Genomic DNA, 20,646 nt, shown 5'->3' with positions numbered 1-20,646 from the left:
CAGAACAGATGGTCTGTCACTGTAAAATATTCAGAGGGGGGGGGGGGCAGTCCACTGTCTTGCAACAAATTGGAATATTTCTCTGGTCACTCTGGTGCCACCATGCAGTGAATGCTCAAATGTAAGAGTGAAGGTCTTTGAAGACGTCCTGACTTAGTTTGAAAATCCTCAATCAAACTCCTCCGTTTCCAGCTTTCCCTGCATGCGGTTGTAAAGTGTAGAGGCCACAAACATCACTGATAGCTTCTCAAGTGCTGGGGTTTTACTTCCACTGTCTCTCTCTCTCTGTTTGTAAGTGTCCTGGTGACTCAGCAGAAAACACCAAGCGCTTTTTACCTTTTCTGACACATTTTTTAAAAGCTCAAGAACTGATGACTCATCAAGATTGCCACTCACGGTTTTGACAAAGGAGGTCATGACCTCACTAGTCACTGATGACAGTCTAAACTGCAGCATCCTTGACCTCTGGACAGTCATCCAGGACAGGTGAGCACCGTCCTCTGATTAAATCAGTAAGCTTTGCAGTGACCACATCTGACCTGTTTCCCTGGACTGCTGACGGACTGTCCCAGACTGCTTTCAATGTTGTGTTGCTCATGGCAATATTAACTTGATTAAATACATATTTAACAATAGCAGCACTCAGCTCAGAAGAACTGGTAGAAGAAAATATTATCTGTTGAATGACCAGCTCAGGATTTCAAGATTTCAACACTAGTCAGATCACTTGCCTCAGTTACTCCAAACAGCACCTCTGGTGGTTTTCCATAAAATTCTTGGCCTGCATTTGTGTTCACTGAAGTCTGAGATATGGTTCCGAAACCATATCATAATTTTGTAACGCGTCGCCTCCGAACACAGCGGTGACGCGCTGGTTTTCTACCTGGATTACCTGTCGGTCTGTCAACCAGAACACTGGCAAACCAACATTGAAACAAAAGAAAAAACGAAACAGCAGAGAAGAAGACAGACAAAGAGAGAGGGACTGAGAATACTCAGCGAGAGAGAACCAGAGAGAATGCGAATGAGACGCAGAGAGAACAAACGGCTTGGGCTGTGAGAGTAACAACAACAAACAACTTCAGCAATGAGCTGCTCGCTTTAAATAGGCAACAAACACCTGATGCCTATTGCGTCCGATTGACCCCAGGTCTAGCTCGCGGGCTCCTCCTTGTGGCGGCCGGAGGAACGCGCCTGGGTCCAACCCTGACAAATTTACCCTAAACCACCACTATGTTTCCGAAAAGTACTGCAGTTTTAAAGTCATCTTAACAAACATAGAATATGATCAGATGATGATTTTCCTTGATTAGCAAATTGTAGGTTGTCTTTTTTATTGGCATTAATTATATTATTCTCTACCTCATCAAAAATCTGGTTAGTGAGTGAGCTTTGAGAATGTTTTTTACACTAAAATGTAAATTAGTTAATTTTGTTAAATTAAGATCTTGATACTTGTCTACCCTTGTCAGCACTAATGGGATGTGTAGCTCATGCCAGTAACAAAAATGGATTAAATGTGTCATGAATATGAACTTACAAAGAAAAAAAAACTTGTAATGGTGGCAGCAGGTCATTCAACAATTGCAATAGACTATAGGTAGACCTGTATGACAATATGTTACAATATAGGCATATTAGACATATAAATATTCAGATATAACCGACTCAACGTTTGTATGTGACCCTGCATGGACCCTGCTTGGACACCCGTTTATTCTGTCCTTGTGCCTTTAAATATTTTTCACTGTTTGATATGAAGTGACAGGCAGTGCTGACTGGAGGCTGACCCTTAATTTTCAAACATTCCTTACAGAGAATTCACTGGCTATAAAATAAAAAAAACCAGCTTGGATTTACATGCATTGCTGCTTTAATTTGATCCCTTATACACACTTGTGGTGACGCCATATCATAAGCAATGTTGTCGATTTAGCGGGTTTGATTTTCCCAGGTTGACTACTGACAAACTGGCGACTTTGATAAAAAAAAAATCAGACTGCAGTTCTGTAGGTAATGATTAGTAAAATGTACTATTAACTAGATTAGTAAACTAGCATAAGTGTGGCTGGATGACGGCTAACACTGTCAGGACTGGCTCCGGTGTAGTTACATCTATCACCACCAGGGGGCTCTCTTCAGTTATCAGCAGTGATGACCTGCACCTGTCTCTCCCCCTACTTAGGGAAGACAGATGCAGTGTCTCACTGCTGAGCTGTTTAAAGCCCTGCGCTATGTTCTCACAGTCAGCCTCGTTTTCCTCGGTATCATGTTGCGTATTGGTGCCTCGTTTTCTGTTTTCCTCGCTCTACTTACCCTGGTGTCCTGGGTTCATTTTTTGGTTGTGTTTTTCACGTTGAGACTTTGGCGTTCTTTCATTAATTTCTCTACTTTTCCAGTAGCCTTTCCCGCATCGTTTTGGCAGAGGTTTCAGTTGTCTATTATTTTGTGGTCTGGCACTTTGTGTTTGAGATGCAGGGCAAAAACTCAAAGGGAAGGATTGCTGGCTGAGGCGGTGAATCATGGAGTCTGATTCCCGTTAAAGAATCAACACACTGAGACAGAGAGATCTCCCTTTTTTCCTTTAATAGATGTTGTTCTTGACATCAATTGTAACGTGTGTGGAAGTGCGTGGGTGTGTATGTGTATGGTAACGTGTGTGTCACGTCTAGCCCCTCCCTCCTTCCTGGTCACGCCTAGCTCCCGCTCCCATTCGTCCCTCCGTCTGTCTGTCACGCCCTCGTCGTCAGTCTCACACACCTGACTCTCCCCACCACTATAGGCTCTTGGGACTCCTCTTTGGGGAATGTCTGGGTCAGAGCGCAGCGCCTCTCGCTCCAGACCCTTTCAGCGGCCAGCCGGAAGGACTCCGCATCCGCTTCATGTTCGGCCGCCTGGGCTTGGCGCAGCAGGCTCGCACACACTGGGTCCTGCTGCATTTCCACCTCTGGTACTTGAACTTCGTGGCGACGCACCGGGGAAGAGACGTGATGGCGCTTAGCCTTCTTTTTCCCCTTCTTCTGTGAAGCAGTGTACCCTGGCATTCCTTCGGCTCGTCTTTCTGTAACACTCGAGGGAGGAGGCACGACGAGCATCAAACGGTGTAACATAAAATGTTTAATGACAAAACAGACACGTTGAGTGCATGTACATGTACATGTAAACGACTCTCGCACAGGCACGAAACTTTAGACAAAGACGAGCACAAGACATTGCGCGAACGCACATTATATATGTGATTAACACATACCCTCGTGATCTCAAGACAAGGCACAGGTGCGACTACGAACACGCTCACAAACGACCCACACCCACGGAACTAACAAACATGGACATAACTGCACACAGACGACATAACGACACGCCCACAAGGAAGGGTCCGGAGCTGTGACCGTGACAGCAATGGCCAAAATCACCACGTGATGTGACAGAGGAAACTGTATAAGAAAGTGAAGTGTGCGTGTTTGACAAAAGTAGTACCACAAAAAATGAGTGTAGTCACACTCTCACCCGCTCCCCCATTGGGTCATGTGATGGGTGTTAAACATTTTGGGAGCAGGGTAGTAAAAAAACGACACGCCTTAACTGCCCTGCTCTCACACTCTCACTCTGGAATTTCAACTTCCATTACAACTAAATGACAACATCTTCAGTCCAGCCATCACCACTTTGAAGAATTTTATCCGTTCCATGATCCACACTGCTGTTGGATATATATACACATATAACAACATCGTCTCCAGAATAATGGGGTATCTATATATAATAGTGGGGTATTGTTGTTTGTTTTTTAGTTAGAAGTGTCTGGTGGTTTTTCTCATAAAGTCAAATAGGTCTTGGACAATAAATTACACATGTATCACTCCTATGAAAGAATATTTGTGGCAAGTAAAATACCTCAGTTTATTTACAGGTAATTTAAAATGTCGATGTTTGTTTTGTGCACAAAGGTTTTAGTAGTTTTCTAAAGATTCAGAAGTTTAATACATACTATCATTTTTATTAACCAATGCTTTGAACAAAACTAAATCTTCTAACAAATTAACACAGTGGTTCCCAAAGTGGGGGAGCTATTGCAGGGGGGGCGCGGAGCTTGGAAGTAAAGCCTGGTTTATACTTTCACGAGTGACCGTAGCGCGTGACTCCGCCCACCTTGCGCGACCCTGCACGAACGGTGGAAGCGTTTATACTTGCGCGAGCTTCACTGCAGTGTTCTCCGAAACGATAGGTGGCGATAGGTGGCAGTGGAGAATAAAAAACCCCTGCAAAACCGGTGAAAGAACATTTTTACCTGACGCTACACCAGGCATCAAAATAAATAAATATATACACACACACTATATATATACATAGATATATATAGATAGAAATATACATCTATGAATCTGCGCGAATGGTGGAGGCGTTTATACTAGTCACGTCACATTCTTTGTAGTTTTGTCCGAAACGATGTGTGGTAGTATAAAGAAACACCCCTCAAAAACAGGGGAAGAAACATTTACCTGAAGAATTTAAATGTTGCTTTGTGTTTCAGGTTTGAAAAGTGCTGGAATTTAGGCTAAAGTACTTGAAAATGCTTGAAATTGTAACTACTTCGTTTCACAACAAATATCTGTCTGACTGAACAGTTCTCCTGTATTACGTTAACAAATACGAGCCTCTTGTAATTCCAGGATGAAACATGAGAGAACGTGAAGACGTTAAGATTGGGCGTTTTGAAAATAAATAACCATTAAATAATGTTATTAAAAAGCGAATTATTTCGAATCATTTCGAGTATATGTATAAATATTTAACTTAATTAAGTTTAACGTGCTGGGAAATATTGAAATGGACCTTGAAAGTGACGTACAAGTGCTTTAATTCCACCTTGTAAAGGTGTATGAACCCTGCAAACATGACTTTGTACATTGCGCTGAGGTGCAGCGCGCAGGAAGTTACAAAATTCGAGAGGTGCACGACCTCGCGAATCGACAGCGCGAGAGGCCTCGCGCACGTGCGGAGCCACCGCGATTACGTCATTTTCGCCGAGCGGACCCTCGTGAGGCGTCAAGTATAAACCAGGCTTAAAACATGTGCACATGTTTCAATATGGGGGTGTGTGTGTAGGGGGGGCGCAAAAATAGGGGGGCACGGCAGAAAAAGTTTGGGAACCACTGAATTAACAGATGCTACAAAACAAATGCATCAATAATGTTAACAATATATATATATATATATATATATAAAATATAATTAATACATGTAATTACTAATTCAGATAAAACAAAAAGGTAAGAAGTTCTGAAAACCTTGTTTTGCCATAGACTAAATGTGCCATTGTAGTATGAGTGAATAGAGAGAGACAAACAATGCAGCATTTAATTAAGAGAATAAAGGAGGTGTGATCACAGCAGAGGGGAGACACACAGGACTCTCATCGGTGAGGAGGCGTCTCAGACCATCGATGTGAAACACTGACCTCAGGACCCTGTGGGGTTTAAAACAGTCTGAAATGAGAAACGGGTGCAAATAATAATGAGTGAACTGGTGATTGTGGGCTGGGGTTGGAAGGGGACGTGATTGGTGTGTGAGACCTGGTGGGATTCAAGTGACAGTGAGAAGTCAACTTGGGCACACTGACTACTACTGCAGGCTTGGAACTGTGTTAGATCCTGAAGGACTTCTTGAGATTTTTTGTAAGTTGATGTCATTCTACGATTGTCAGTCATATTCATCATTAAGTTGATATTCCAGCAGTAATGTTTTGCAGGAAAGATTCAAATGAGGATCTCCTAAATAAAGTTCACAGGCCAGCTAAAGTCACTGAAGTCACTGAATCCATTGTGCAGTATCACTAAGGCCCCGCTCCCCCATTGGGTCATGTGATGGGTGTTAAACATTTTGGGAGCAGGGTAGTAAAAAAAACGACACGCCTTAACTGCCCTGCTCTCTTATGTTCACGTATATATGTGCCTTATAAAGCAGTCTTAGTATTTTGACAACAAATCTGATACCCTACAGATCCCCACAGTGTTTAAATTAAAATGATGTAATAATTGGAAATGAACTTAAATTACTGGAGAAGTTGTTCAGATGAAGGATAAAATCAAAGGATTATGTTAAATGAGAGTACTTACTGTCCGCTTGGTGAGCAATGATAGGACCAACACATGAGTTTTAACGGTTAGCAACAGAACTGTAGATGATGTCATCATGAGCATCTGGAGGCTGTTGGAACAGGGGAGAGATTAAGGATGAAGGTCAGCCAAAGTCTTCATCAGCACAACTCCTGGTTATTAATATTTCCACAACATCTCCAAGATACTTAACATAGATTTATCAGCGAAGCATTATACGTCATTCTTACAAACAACTAAAGTCATACTGTACTGTTACCTATCACACACAAACAAATAATGATGCATCTCATCAGACCCTCTAAACAAGGAGAAAACAACAACAATAATGTAAAATGTAAATGTGCCATATTTTGTCAATTGTGATTTTTTTACACCACAATCGAAATTTGTCCTCCGCTTTTAACCTGTCGTGTTGCTTAAAATAAACAGTCTTTGGTTCCTGTTTTATGCTTGTTTTATTAACACGTGTGCACGTAACTACTGATCGCCATTATCGTTCATCTCGTTCTCCCGCTCTCGCGTTCTCGCGATAACTCCAAAACATCAACTATACTACATATTCCTCCCTTGTTTAGAACAAAAGTCTATCTGTAACTAACAAACATATTTTCTTATACAGCTCAACACATCATATTTTCCAAAAATCTCCAATCAAACAAGACATTATTATTAATTTTTTTCTTTTTTTTTTTTATGTCTCTCTATATCTGATGGGCTTTCTAATAACACGACCCTTCCTGGTGGTAATGACCTCAGGAACAGCTAGTTCAGTTTCAGGTGGGGTCTCATCTACTGGAGCAGTCTCAGCAATAGGCGTATCCTCTGTGTCATTATTAGTTTGAGTGTGGTGTGCCAAAGGATGTTCAAAAGTGTCAAAGTCCATTACCACAGGTGTATGTCGAAGATGTTTGACATTTCGGATCACTTTTGATCCATCCTCTGTGTTGACCAGTTCAAAAGAGTTGTCTGCTGTGTTTCTCAGTAGTACATAGCGAATATCTTTGTACGTGGGATCCAACTTTCCATTCTCCAGACTGGCAATGTAGACCACGTCACCAACTTTAAAGTTGTGTTCCTTTGCCCTGTTGGTCTGGTCAGCATACTGTTTCATTTTAGTTTTATATTTATCGTGATGGATTCTGACATCTGCTTCTCTTTCCTGTTCTTTTGGATTTTCTCTTTTCTTCTCCAGGATAGGACACTTTGTGCGGATGTCTCGTCCAAACATGAGCATGGCTGGTGTTTCTCCTGATGCTCTGTGTGGTGTAGAGCGATATGCCATTAGGATCTTTGGAAGTTCCTCTTGCCATGTTTTTCCTTCACACTTGGTTGCTCTGAAGGCTTTCTTCAAGTATCTGTGAAATCTTTCAATTTTTCCGTTGCTTTTTGGGTAATACGGTGATGCTCTGATGTGCTTAATGCCACTTGACTTAAGAAATAACTCAAAAAACTGTCCTACAAACTGCCTTCCATTGTCAGTAACAGCCTCTAACGGATAACCAAACCTAGCAAATATTTTTGTCAGCTCTGTGATCACAGTGGCTGAAGAGATATCTGAAATAACTACGGCCTCTGGAAAGGACGTAAAGTAGTCTATCACAGTTAGCACATACTTGTTTTGGATAGGACCCACTAGATCAATACCTATCTTGGTCCATGGTCTTGGTGGTAGCTCCAGTGGTTGAAGAGGTTGATCTTCATGTAGTTGTTGGTTAAGCACACAGGCGGGGCAGTTTCTAATTAGTCTTTCTACATCTAGGTCCATATTTGGCCAGTAGAATTTGCTTCTTAGGTATTGTTTTGTGCGGACCACCCCTTGGTGAGTCTCATGTGCAATCCTAAGTGCTTGTTTTATCATTGTTTTTGGTAGTATTATTCTGTGTCCCCTCAGCACAAGTCCATCGTATGTGCACAACTCTCCAGAGCATCTGTTGTAAGGCTGAAGTTCCTCTGGAACAGGATTCGGCCATTTTCCTGTCTCCACAATTGTCTTTAGTTGTTTCAGAGTGTCATCCTCTGTCATTTTCTGTTTGATGTCCTCAAGATTCATGGCTTGTACCTCATTCATTGTCACTGACAACACTCTGTCCACATAAGTGTCCACATACTCATTGTACTCTGTCTCTGGTAAAGGGAGTCGTGAGAGTGAATCTGCTACATTAGACTTTCCACCAATATGCTCTATCTTGTAATCATATGGTTGTAGTCTCAAGCTAAGTCTTTGTATTCGTGGTGGTAACAGCGTTGCTTTCTCTGGGTTAAACATATAAATGAGGGGTTTGTGGTCTGTTTGTAAAGTAAACTTGGCCCCCCATAAGTACGTTCTAAAATGTTCCACAGCCCATACACATCCCAAAGCCTCACGTTCTATCTGAGAATAGCGACGTTCTGTTGGGGTCAGTGAACGACTTGCGTACGCTACTGGCTTGTTCTGTCCATCTGATTGGGTCTGTAATAAAACTGCACCTAGTCCTACTGGACTCGCATCACTAATGACGACTGTAGGAGCATTTAGTTTAAAGTAAGCCAGACATGGCTCACTTACCAGAGCTTCTTTCATTGCTTTGAATGATCTCTCTGTTTCACTTGTCCAGTCCCATGCTTGTCCTTTTCTAGTTAGCTTCCGTAGTGGTTCTGATAAGTCTGCATAATTTGGTATAAACTTCATTAGAAATCCACAGGTGCCTAGGAATGAGCGGAGTAACTGGACATTTTCAGGTCTTGGTGCTTTGCGGATGGCTTCTACCTTTCTCAGGTCGGGTTTAATTCCTTCTGCAGTGATCACATGCCCAAGTATCTCAATTTGTTGTAGACCGAAGATACACTTGTTTCTATTGAGGGTTAAACCTCTGTCCTTGAATCGTTGAAAGACTTGTCTCAGTCTCTGTTCAAGCTGCTCTTCATTCTCACCGAAGATCACAACGTCATCCATATAACAGACAGTGCCAGGCATTCCACATAACATCGAGTCCATAGCCTTCTGATAGGCTTCAGGTGCGCTCGATAATCCAAATGGAACTTTTCTGAAGCGATAGCACCCTCTGTGTGTGATGAATGTCGTTAGAGGTCTGGATTCTGGGGCTAAGTCACACTGCCAAAACCCTTTCCGTGCATCCAGTTTAGCAAACACTTTTGCTCCCTGCACTGCTTGTAAGATGCTGTCCACCGTTGGCACTGGATGCCTCTCCCTGATCACGGCTTTATTCACTTCTCTAAGGTCTATGCATAGCCTCACTTCTTTTGTATCTTTCTTAGGTACAATCAGGATATTAGAAATCCATTCTGATCCTTCATTCACTTCTTCTATGATACCTTGATCAAGCATCCTGTCTAGCTCCTGGTTTACAGCTTCCATCATGGGATAAGGGACTCTCCTTAAACCCTGTGCTACAGGTGGGATTTTGGCATCCACTGTGACCTTGTGACTATAACCTTTAATCTGACCTAGTCCTTTGAAGATCAGCGAGTACTCTTTAACAAGTTCCTCAAATCTATCTGTATGCCATACTGTGTTAATTTTTTCTCCAGTGTTAAGTATATTTAATTCAAAGCTTGTTTTTCTGCCCAGCAGTGCTTCTACATTTCCTTCTATCACATATATATCATCTTTGACTACTTTATCTTTCCACGTCATTTCTGCTTCAAAGTATCCAACACATTTAAGTGGAGTGGTTTGAGCATAGGCATAAAATTTTTTTTTAGTTGGTTTCAGCTTTGTTCTAGTGGACATTGTTCTTTTATACAGGTCTTGTCCTATAAAGTTTCTTCCACTTCCTGTATCTATGACCATTTTCAGCCATTGTCCATTAACCTTGACTCTTTCAGTACCTTCAGGATCCACTGCGTGGATGAATTCATCAGAATCTGAATCCTCCTGTAGTACTGCTCTCACAGGTTTTCCTGACTTTGTCTTTTCTTTATCCTTATATCTGTCTTTACTTTTGTCACCGTTGTTTTCTGGCTGTACTTTCTTTTTCTTTTTAAAGCACATACGTGCGTAATGTCCCGTTTTCTGACAGTAAAGACAGGTCGCTGACTTGGCTCCACATTCATCTGCTGTGTGAGTGTTCATTCCACATCTGTGACACTGGGTGTCGCTGTTGGCTTGCTCTTGGCTGCTCTTTCCTCCTCGACCAGTTCTGGGTTTCCGTCCGCGGTCAGTACGTGCACCTTTCCTAGTAAAATGAACCTGGTTGTCACTTGCTCTGTGAGCAACACTCTCTGTGAAAAGTTTGGATTCTGTCTGTGCTGCTTCAAAAGCTCTTGCAGTTGACAATGCTTTATCTAAACTCAGCCCCTCCTCCTGCAACAATTTGTGTCGCAGTTTTTTCATGGCACATTTTTCCACTATCTGATCCCTTAGCATGTCGTTCTCCAGCGTGCCAAAATCACACGACTTCGCTAGTTCTCTTAATGCATTTACAAAAGCATCTATTGACTCATCGGGGCACTGAGCTCTCTGTCTAAACTTGTGTCTTTCTAAGACGACGTTCTTTCGTGGAGTAAAATATGTGTCTAGAGCAGCAACAGTCTGTGCATATGTACCTTTATCTCCAGGTAGATTAGCAAAAATTCTCTGCGTAGGCGCTCCTATGCAATGCAAGAGAGTGGCTCTCCTTACCAAATCCTGCGCGTTAATAGTTCCACTGGCAACTTCGAAAAAGCTATAAGAGTCCTTCCATAGGTTATACTCGGTAAATAAATCAGACGCACCCAGGTTCAGTGGGACGGGCGGAACCAGTTGAGCGTAGCCGGGTCCTGGCGCAGCGCGTGCTGCTCCTTGCTGTAGCTCGTTATCCGACATTTTCTTTTTAATTTATCGGTATTCCTATAATGCCTGGTACTCCTACTTTGCCTGTGGGTTCCTGGCAGATCGGGTCCTCGTCGCCAAATGTCGTGTTGCTTAAAATAAACAGTCTTTGGTTCCTGTTTTATGCTTGTTTTATTAACACGTGTGCACGTAACTACTGATCGCCATTATCGTTCATCTCGTTCTCCCGCTCTCGCGTTCTCGCGATAACTCCAAAACATCAACTATACTACATAACCCATCTGTGCAGTTAACACATACAAACACAAACCTGTGATTACTAGGGGGCTGTGGTGCACACATGCCCAGAGCGGTGGGCAGCCCTAGCCCGGCACCCGGGGAGCAGTTGGGGTTAGGTGCCTTGCTCAAGGGCACCTCAGTCATGGCCTCAGGTCTGGGAATCGAACCCACGACCCTCCAGTCACAAGACCAGTTCCCTACCACTAGGCCATGACTAATAATTCTGATATGTTTGTGTTAATGATTGTTTCAGAATAATCAGACCTTCTCCAAGCTCCTTTGTTTTGACTTCTTTGACTTGAAACCAATTGAACTGTACAGCACCGTATCATCAGACTGAAAGAGCAGGAGAGCATTTTAAGCATTTTAAGAAGGAATTCAGAACTTCCTGTTTTTCAGCTAATCAGTACAATGACTGGGATCACACATGAAGTTCAGTACTAACCGTGGAGGCTGCAGTGTGTGTGTCTGTCTCTGCAGAGCCGGCTGACCTTGGTACTTCTGGATGTGATTGAAGTGATAGTTAGATAATGTCAGTTAGGTAATAGCCAGTTAACTAACTTAACAATAACTAAAATCAATGCTGTCTTTCAAGATGTATTAAATTGTTTTAATAGCAATAGCTTCAAATGTCTTTAGGTCTTACCCACGTCAGGGACACTTACTACACTTCCTCTTTGACACACAGATGCTACAAACCAGAATGGTCAGCAGCAGAAGTCCCACCCCCATCAGACTCCAAATGATTGTGATCATTTCTTCCCTGTAGAGGCGACATATTTGTTAGCATAAGTCATTTCTTATTAAATGAGTCAGAGGAGAGTAAATAGAAAGTTTATATCCTGTCTTTTACATCACTGTGGAGTGTAACCAGTGATGGGCAGTACATTTATCTGGTCATAGATGTGTTTTGGCACATCAATAAATGTATGTTGTTATGGACACTGGAAAGAACTGTAGAAGTGATTAGCAATGAATCATCAATTACTTTTTCTCATGGGTTTGTCCTTTGTTTTCAGTTGTATTCATGCGAGTTCTAGCTGTAAAAGAAAATGTGATACTTTGTCAGAAAAAAATATGGTGTTATGGTGTTAACCAGATAGTAGACAAGAAAGTGTGAGATTGTTAACCAGAAATCTAAAACGAACTCTTGCGGAACTGACAAAACATATTCTTGCTGAAACAGTAGTGTTTTAGACTACTCTAGTGTTGTAGTGTTGTAGAAACTCATTCTCAGATATTTACAGAAAAGCATAAAAATATGGAGTGAGTAACAGACAGGAAAAGAAAAGTATTTTAAACAAGGAACAAAATGTAATGGTGGGTTCCAACACTATACTGCTAATCAGGCTAGATGAGCTACACCTGCTCTGTGGCCCTTATAAGCAGCTCACTGTAAGACACTTATTGATGAAAGGTTGGCTGGTGTTCTGGCGTACGGATCAGCTGGTAACTACTGGTAGAGGTTTTGGGACCTGCTCTCTTTGTTTCTTTTCTTTTCTCCTCTCGAGTGCTTCTCTCTCCTCTCGGGTAGTACCTCCTCCATCTTTTATTTTGTTGAAAATAAAAAGACAAGTTTGTGTACTTTCCTTGTGTTCCCCTTTTTGGGTACTACTTTTGTTGGGAAGTGTGTTTCTGTTTCTGTGTCTTTCCCCTGCCATCCTTTGTTCTCCCCGCCCCCCCCTTTCCCCATTTGTTCCTTTTGTTTTCAAGCTGTGTCATCTGGTTTCTTGGTTCTGTGGTCAAGGTTCTGGTTTACCTACGTGGTGACCTGGGTTCTCTTCCTCCTATGGCTTTCACTCGCTCACAGCTATAAGGTAACTCAGAAATTGGGTCCTACCCACCTAACCCCTGAGGTGTCTCACCCAGTTAACCTCTGGCTAATCAGGTGTCACCTCTGGTTAATTAGCATAGTGATCCTGGTTTAATTCACACCTCTGGTGAGCTACAATGTTACACATGATATGGATGTTTGCATTTGGACACTATAAACTACCACATTAGTAAATGCATCAGATGCAACACATAACATAGCAGTTCCACTTTGAGCCAGGCTCACGGTTAATCATGTGATGTTGTTTTCTTCAGTACAATATAGAAAAGTGATGATTAAATTTACATGCTGTGATCACTGCTAGAAACTGCAGTCACAGATATTGTTTAATACAACTAACAAATGTATTTTATAATGGCAAAATTCTCATTTAAATGATTTAGCTCATCTGCTGCTACCAGAAGTGTCCAGTGTGAGGGAGGTGTGTTCAAAATCTAAAAATGAGAGAAGGTCAATTTAGATCACCTGATGATTTCTAACAAAACTTGTAATACAACGCTGCTTACATGTCAGTAGTCTTATGCACCTGTTTGCAATGTTGTCAATATTAGAATGACTAGTTATATTTGTTGTTTTTACAGTGCTTACATGTATTTCACAATATAGTAACTGCACTGTCAAAATATGAAATATGAAAATATGAAAGAGTCAAACTGACTCACTTCTACTCTTTCACACTGGGACCAAATCTAGTATTACACCACAAGCACAGGATTAGTTATTCTGTCTCTCGTCAGTGCTGTCGTGGTTTAAATATGCACCGACATATAGTTTCACCATTTAAAACACAAAGGTACATGTAAACATACCTGTGAGTGCATCAGTTAAATTGAGGTGAAGAGGAACCTGTACATCTCCAACAGAGCACCAGTACCAGCCAGCATCACTCTTCTTCAGTCCAGTCATCACCACCGTGAAGTTTGTTTTCCCATCATCAGTGATTTGTACTGCTGAATTCTGGGATGTGTGAGTCCTCCCCACTGTGTAGCAGCTCCAGTCTGTAGATCTGCACCACTGCTTCTGTTTATTCTGATATGCAGCACTGTAGAGACATTGGACACTGACGCTGCTCCCCTCCTCTCCACTCACTCTGCTCCCCAACACAGACACCGCAGGAGCTGAACAAACACATATAAATACAGCAGTGTAAACATGTCCTCCATCATAAGAAACATCTGATAGAAGCCTTACAAACAGTCTGCAAGTCTGTATTTAATACAGAGAGATTTCTTACCTGCACTAACTGTCAGATACAAATAATCCTTATCATCCGGATTATATTTATCACCAATTTCAGCAGCACACCAGTACCATCCAGAGTGATCAGTGTTCAGTCTGTTCAGTTCCACAGTAAACATATTGTGGGTTGGATGATCAATAATTGATATGCGTCCATGTGTGTTTGCATAAGCTACTATGGTGCAAGAGGACCAATAGTATCCATGACACCAGTATTTGTTGTTTGATTTATAGGATTCATCATAAAAACATGGAATAGTGACAGAATCTCCACTTTTTACAGCAATGTGCTTCAGCGTCCTCATGTTCTCTGAGTCTGCAGATAGACACACACACACACACACACACACACACACACACACACACACACACACACACACACACACACACACACACACACACACACACACACACACACACTGCTTTACAAAGATCACTGTCTGTATCTCAGTACTGAACAGGTAGGATGTATGTCCAATGTTAAAGTGAAGATCAGTTCAGAGATTTCTGGAGCCACACTGCACTCTGAAATAGGTACCAGTTAAATAAAGGACCAGTTACACTCATGAAACTGAAGACCACACAGGTGGTTCATAGGAGTGAACCAGCGCTGATCTTACCTGAGATGCAGAGGAGAAATACAAAGACAACGACAGAATCCATGAGAGAGTAACAGCACATGTAACAGTTGCTGCAGGACACAAATGACAAACACACTTCCTGCATCAGACAATTGGTCTGAGTGATGTGCTTGTTTGTCTCACATTTTTACATCTCTTCTGCTATTTCACTAATTCACTAAAAATGATGAAAGACAAAAATAAAGAAAACGAGCAATTTATGAAAGTTTGGGTCAATTTGGTTTTTATTAATAAGGAGAACATTATTTTCTCATTATTTCCTCTCTCAATAATTGTTGTATGTATAGAACCTTTAAAAATAAGCTTACAAAGTTCTTTAGATGATGATGATGATATTAACACTAATGATATTAAAAATAGTAAGAGTAGAACAGGAAGAGTAGAACAAATGGAAGACCAACAGGACTGTGAAAGACATGAAACAGTTCTGTTGTGTACTGTGTGTGAATTATGTTGGGTGGTGTGTGATTGCCAGTGTAACCACATGTCTTTACTGGACACAGTGGTGCTGGTTGTCAGTCTAATATGGGTACGATTGCAGAATGAGGCTGTAACCTGCAGGAGGAGGTTTTCCCAGAGTGCATCACACTGCTCTACTTCAGACTCGCTGCAAATGAAGCGTTGTGGCCTAAAGACAAGACACTGGCTGTCCAATGAGACAATCACACAGTCCTCTGAACCACCGAATGCATCCACAGTTACCAGAATGCACAGGAAACAACCAATCACATCACACAATGTTGAATAAAACTATTTATTTGGTCATCAGTACAGGTTCAGCTCATCAGCTTTTCACAGCAGGTGTGTGTTACTCCTCTCTCCTCCTCTCTGTTATTCACTTCCTCTAATGTAGGAGACGACTCTTTAATGTGCACTATCACACCTGTTCTGCAATGTCCAACATCACCACGTGTGATGTGACAGAGTAAACGCACAACTGCATAAGAAAGTGAAGCGCGCGTCTTTGACCACAAATAACATCACAGATTCTTGTCCTTCTATTTGCAGTTTTGAAAAATTTTTAATATTTTTGTTTCATTATTTTTGATTTTCTTCATTATTTTTCTCTTACTGGGAAAAGTTTTGCACACAGAAGTGACAGAGCGATAAGCTGGTTCCTTCAGACCAGCGTGATCATTAGCTGTGAGGAGGTGCGTTAGTACTCCTGTGTGACGTATACTACGTGTACTACCACCAGATGGCGCCAGATCTCCACAATGCTTTATTATGACGTGCTGCCCTGTAGAGATTGTGAACAATATCTTTACCTCCATTCTCACCTCTCACTCCGCTCTCCATCACAGAAAGGTAGACATCTAAATAAATGAATTAAAAACAATGATCCACAATAATATGGAACAGTAATATTGTAATTAACCAAGTATTAGGTCTGTAAGATATATGTTTGTAATTTTGTAATTTTGTAAGCTTGTTTGTTATATGTTTTGTTCAATGTGTCTCTGCCTGTTATACATGTTGGCAAATTGACCCTGGACCATTCTATACTGGTATCTGACTATGATACTGGACTTGCCCATAATAAATCTCATTCTACTCAGTGAATCACTGTAATCACATCCCTGTAGCCTTTTCCTGTGTTCAAACTGTGCTCATTGTAAATGGTATTTTCACATTCAGTATTTTAGGATCAACTGTAGAATCAAGTGTTACATGTAAACAGCAAATTGACGATGACACAGGAAGCTTTGTGCTGCCTTCTCAAATTAGAAATGTGATGACATTTGAGTTTAAAATAAGTCATTGAAATAGTTAACATGGTTGTTGTAGTAATAGATATCGAACATAGCAGAAAAAAACATTACCTGGCTACATAAATTATAGATAAATAAATATTGATTGTATTTGGAGTGGTCTGTGGAGTCGTCTTTCTGATGCTGGTTTTCTTGTTAATAAGATTCTCTGACTGTGTCACTGCAGAACACAAACAGCAAATTAGAGTAAAACCCACATGTGTATGGAAAAGATTCCATGCCAAATCGAAATGTAATCGCTACTAGACAAAAATGGAAATGCAATCCACAAAATGCATTGCTTTTCCATACAAACATGCAGAATACGTGCCACAATGAAATGCAAAGGCACTATTACATTACGTTTCAATGCACTTTATCTCCTTATTGAAAAACAATACACAAGAATTACCATTCAAAACCAAAATGCTGAATTTGTGCCAGAATTGAATATAATACAGCTCGAAATGTAATCACGGCACCGAGGTATTGCTTTTCACCGTACGGTATTTCTGACATAAATGTCTCCTTTAAATGTAATGATCACGAGATTGATTTAAACACTGATGTGATGAAAACATGCCACAATGAAAAGTAAAAGCTCCAGTGTGTGTGGATTTGTATTTAAAGAAAGAAACGCTGAATTCGTGCCAGAAGCCACCTTGAAATGCAATCGACTGAATGTCATTGTATTCCACTGTGTGTCTGCGAAGCTGTAATCGTGCCAGTATGAAATCTAATCACTGTCCAATAGGAACGCTCGCCTGCATTTGGGGCGGGGCTTAGACTCCAGTCAGAAGCAATCACTCATAGTTGGACTTGAAAGCAGCAGAAATGTCTTTTCACGACAGAATAAAAGAGGAAATAAACAGTCTAATTGGACAAATTGAGGCTGGTGCAGTTACAGACGACTACGTGCTTAACTTAATTAAGCTGAAGGCGCTGGACAATATTGAAAATGGACCTTGAAAGTGTCGTACATGTGCTTGAATTCCACCTTGTAAAGGTGGATGAACCCTGCAAACAGAGCTGAAGAGCGGAACGCGACCTCGACCCGCCACAGCGGAGCCCCCGCGATTGCTACCCGTATTTTCCAGATTATAAACGGCTACTTATTCCCTCACGCTTTGAACCATGCGACTTATAATGAGGTGTGGCTTTTCTGCAGATGTTTCTTCACCCGTCTGGGGTGGAACAGAAAGTTAATCAGGTGGTAGGACAAAGTTGTAAATCAAAGAAGAAAGTACTCATTTTCATTTAACACATGCAAGCAGCAGGCACGACGGAGAATTTTTTTAAACGAACCTGTTGTGCCGAATTCAGAGTACCCTCGTTTGCACACGCATAAAAACACTACAGATGATATTCCGGAGTTACAGTGATTTTAACTTAGTTCATTGAGCACTCTAGTTTTGTCCTAACTAGATATTTAGACATAATACTGCTGTAATACTGCAAAGTCGTGGTCAGAGGTGAACTTCGTATCCATGAGAAAGTGAAGTTTGTAAGAATGTTCCCATTGTAAGATCAGTATGTGTTGGTGTACAGCAGGGATGTCAAAGTCAAATACACAGAGGGCCAAAAAAACAAATTTGCTACAAGCCGAGGGCCGGACTGGTTCAATGTTTATTAAAACATATTGTGGCAAAGCCAAGAAGGAGGTCGGATGCGGGTAGCTCATTTTCATGTAGTTTATTTAGAAACCAACAGTGCAGTCTTTTTGCTCTTTTAGCTGCACTGAGGACGCACCAAGTACACACATACACTTACTGACTCGTCAGAGACGGTGAGCCCGAATGTATGACTCGCAGAGCATCATGGGAGTCGTGAATACTCCGCCTCTTTAACTACACCCACCCAACACAGAACAACAACAATAACAAACCCTTGCGACGCTACAATATTAAAATGATTGCACATAGCCTATTGAACCAAGACCTAACACAGTGTATATTATTTAATGCTTAAATGAATAAAGCAATATTTTCTTATGGATCTGTCAGTAATTTCAAGTGAAAATATTTTTCAACAAGCAAACATGAATAAAGTAATAAAGGTTTGAAAAGTGCTGGAATTTAAGCTAAAGTACTTGAAAATGCTTGAAATTGTAACTACTTCGTTTCACAACAAATAGCTATCTGACTGAACAGTTCTCTTTTATTACATTAACAAATACGAGCCTCTTGTAATTCCAGGACGAAACATGAGAGAACGTGAAGACGTTAAGATTGGGCGTTTTGAAAATAAACAACCATTAAATAATGTGAATAAAAAGCTAATTATTTAGAATCATTTCGAGTATATGTATAAATATTTAACTTAATTAAGTTTAACGTGCTGGGAAATATTGAAATGGACCTTGAAAGTGACGTAGAAGTGCTTGAATTCCACCTTATAAAGGTGTATGAACCCTGCAAACATGACTTTGTTCATTGCGCTGAGGCGCGGCGCGCAAAGTACAAAATTCGAGAGACGCACGACCTCGCGAATCGACAGCGCGCGAGATGCTCGCGCACTAGCTGAGCCACTGTGATTACGTTATTTTCGCCGCGCTGACCCTCGCTGCTTGTGCGCGCTGCAGTGACTTCGCGGGCTACCGTTGCATTGTGGGGAATGTAGTGTTTGTGCGTGCACACCAGCGGGCGGCTGTGGCCTGCGGGCCGGTTCTAACAGTAATTAAATATCATCCAGGGGGCCATAGATAATCAATTCACGGGCCGGATCTGGCCCGCGGGCCTTGACTTTGACATATGTGGTGTACAGGAATGGTCTCTCTGATGCTGGCTCTCCCTGTCGGGTGCCTCTGTCAGTATGAGGAGAGATTAAGCAGCTTGATGCATGAAATCTCAAATCAACACAGTAATATCAAACACTGTGTGATTATGGTCACAACACTATCTGTTCTGGTACCTGGAGTGGTGTGTGGATTGATATTTCTGATGCTGGATTTTCTATTGTCAGGTGTCATTTTCACAGCTATTATCACTATAAGGAAAGAATGAACAACTTCATCTTTCAGACACATTCTGGAATCAGAATAGAGAACATTTTTCAGTAAGATGTGGTCTGGTTGCTACGTCTGTTCTCCATAAAAAGTTGTTGTTTTGTCTCTAGGCACTGTTGTGATGTCGTAAAGGTTCCCTGACATCATTTTCCCATTTAATTAATTACATAAACAGTACATGCAAACATACCTGTGAGTAAATCTGTGACTGTGAGGTGAACAGGAACCTGTACATCTCCAACAGAGCACCAGTACCAGCCAGAATCACTCTTCTTCAGTCCAGTCATCTCCACCGTGAAGGATGTGTTCCCATCATCCCTGATCCACACTGCTGAATTCTGGGATGTGTAAGTCCTCCCCACTGTGTAGCAGCTCCAGTCTGTAGATCTACACCACTGCTTCTGTTTATTCCAATATGCAGCACTGTGGAGACACTGGACACTGACGCTGCTCCCGTCCTCTCCACTCACTCTGCTCCTGTTCACTGACACCCTAGGAGCTGAACAAACACATATAAATACAGCAGTGTAAACATGTCCTCCACCATAAGAAACATCTGATAGAAGCCTTACAAACAGTCAGCAAGTCAATATCTAATACAGAGAGATTTCTTACCTGCACTAACTGTCAGATACAAATAATCCTTATCATCCGGATTATTTTTACCACCAATTTCAGCAGCACACCAGAACCATCCAGAGTGATCAGTGTTCAGTCTGTTCAGTTCCACAGTGAACATATTGTGGGTTGGATGATCAATAACTGATGTGCTTCCATGTGTGTTTGCATAAGCTACTAAGGTGCAAGAGGACCAATAGTATCCATGACACCAGTATTTCTTGTTTGATTTATAGGATTCATCATAAAAACATGGAATAGTGACAGAATCTCCACTTTTTACAGCAACATGTTTCAGCGTCCTCATGCACTCTGAGTCTGCAGATACACACACACACACACACACACACACACACACACACACACACACACACACACAGCTTTACA

The 20,646-nt window shown here is 41.5% G+C and overlaps 1 protein-coding gene across 1 annotated transcript; it reads right to left on the bottom strand.

The window, feature by feature from the left end:
- Nucleotides 1-5,286: 5,286 nt before the first annotated feature.
- LOC143483348 (polymeric immunoglobulin receptor-like) lies at nucleotides 5,287-20,566 on the bottom strand. The gene is made up of 10 exons (XM_076982190.1): nucleotides 20,257-20,566; nucleotides 19,844-20,140; nucleotides 15,386-15,400; nucleotides 13,816-14,124; nucleotides 12,161-12,212; nucleotides 11,838-11,935; nucleotides 11,618-11,673; nucleotides 11,437-11,508; nucleotides 6,120-6,210; nucleotides 5,287-5,470 (listed from the first exon to the last, which is right to left on the bottom strand). The coding sequence occupies exons 1-9, from the start codon at nucleotides 20,564-20,566 to the stop codon at nucleotides 6,160-6,162; spliced, it is 1,260 nt and encodes a 419-aa protein (XP_076838305.1). The 3' UTR covers nucleotides 5,287-5,470; nucleotides 6,120-6,159.
- Between the last annotated feature and the right edge of the window lie 80 nt (nucleotides 20,567-20,646).

Source organism: Brachyhypopomus gauderio, chromosome 19 (genome assembly GCF_052324685.1).
Source record: "Brachyhypopomus gauderio isolate BG-103 chromosome 19, BGAUD_0.2, whole genome shotgun sequence".
Lineage (NCBI taxonomy): Eukaryota > Metazoa > Chordata > Actinopteri > Gymnotiformes > Hypopomidae > Brachyhypopomus > Brachyhypopomus gauderio.
The sequence above is the reverse complement of the archived record's forward strand: the minus strand, read 5'-3'. Positions and strand labels throughout refer to the sequence as shown.

Excerpts from the sequence above, each read along its gene's own strand:
- LOC143483348 (XM_076982190.1), bottom strand. The coding sequence starts at position 20,566 with ATGAGGACGCTGAAACATGTTGCTGTAAAAAGTGGAGATTCTGTCACT. Across the intron at positions 12,213-13,815 it reads TTTAACTGATGCACTCACAG|CTAGAACTCGCATGAATACA; the intron begins GTATGTTTACAT and ends TTTCTTTTACAG. Across the intron at positions 11,674-11,837 it reads TGTGTCAAAGAGGAAGTGTA|AAGTACCAAGGTCAGCCGGC; the intron begins GTAAGTGTCCCT and ends AATCACATCCAG.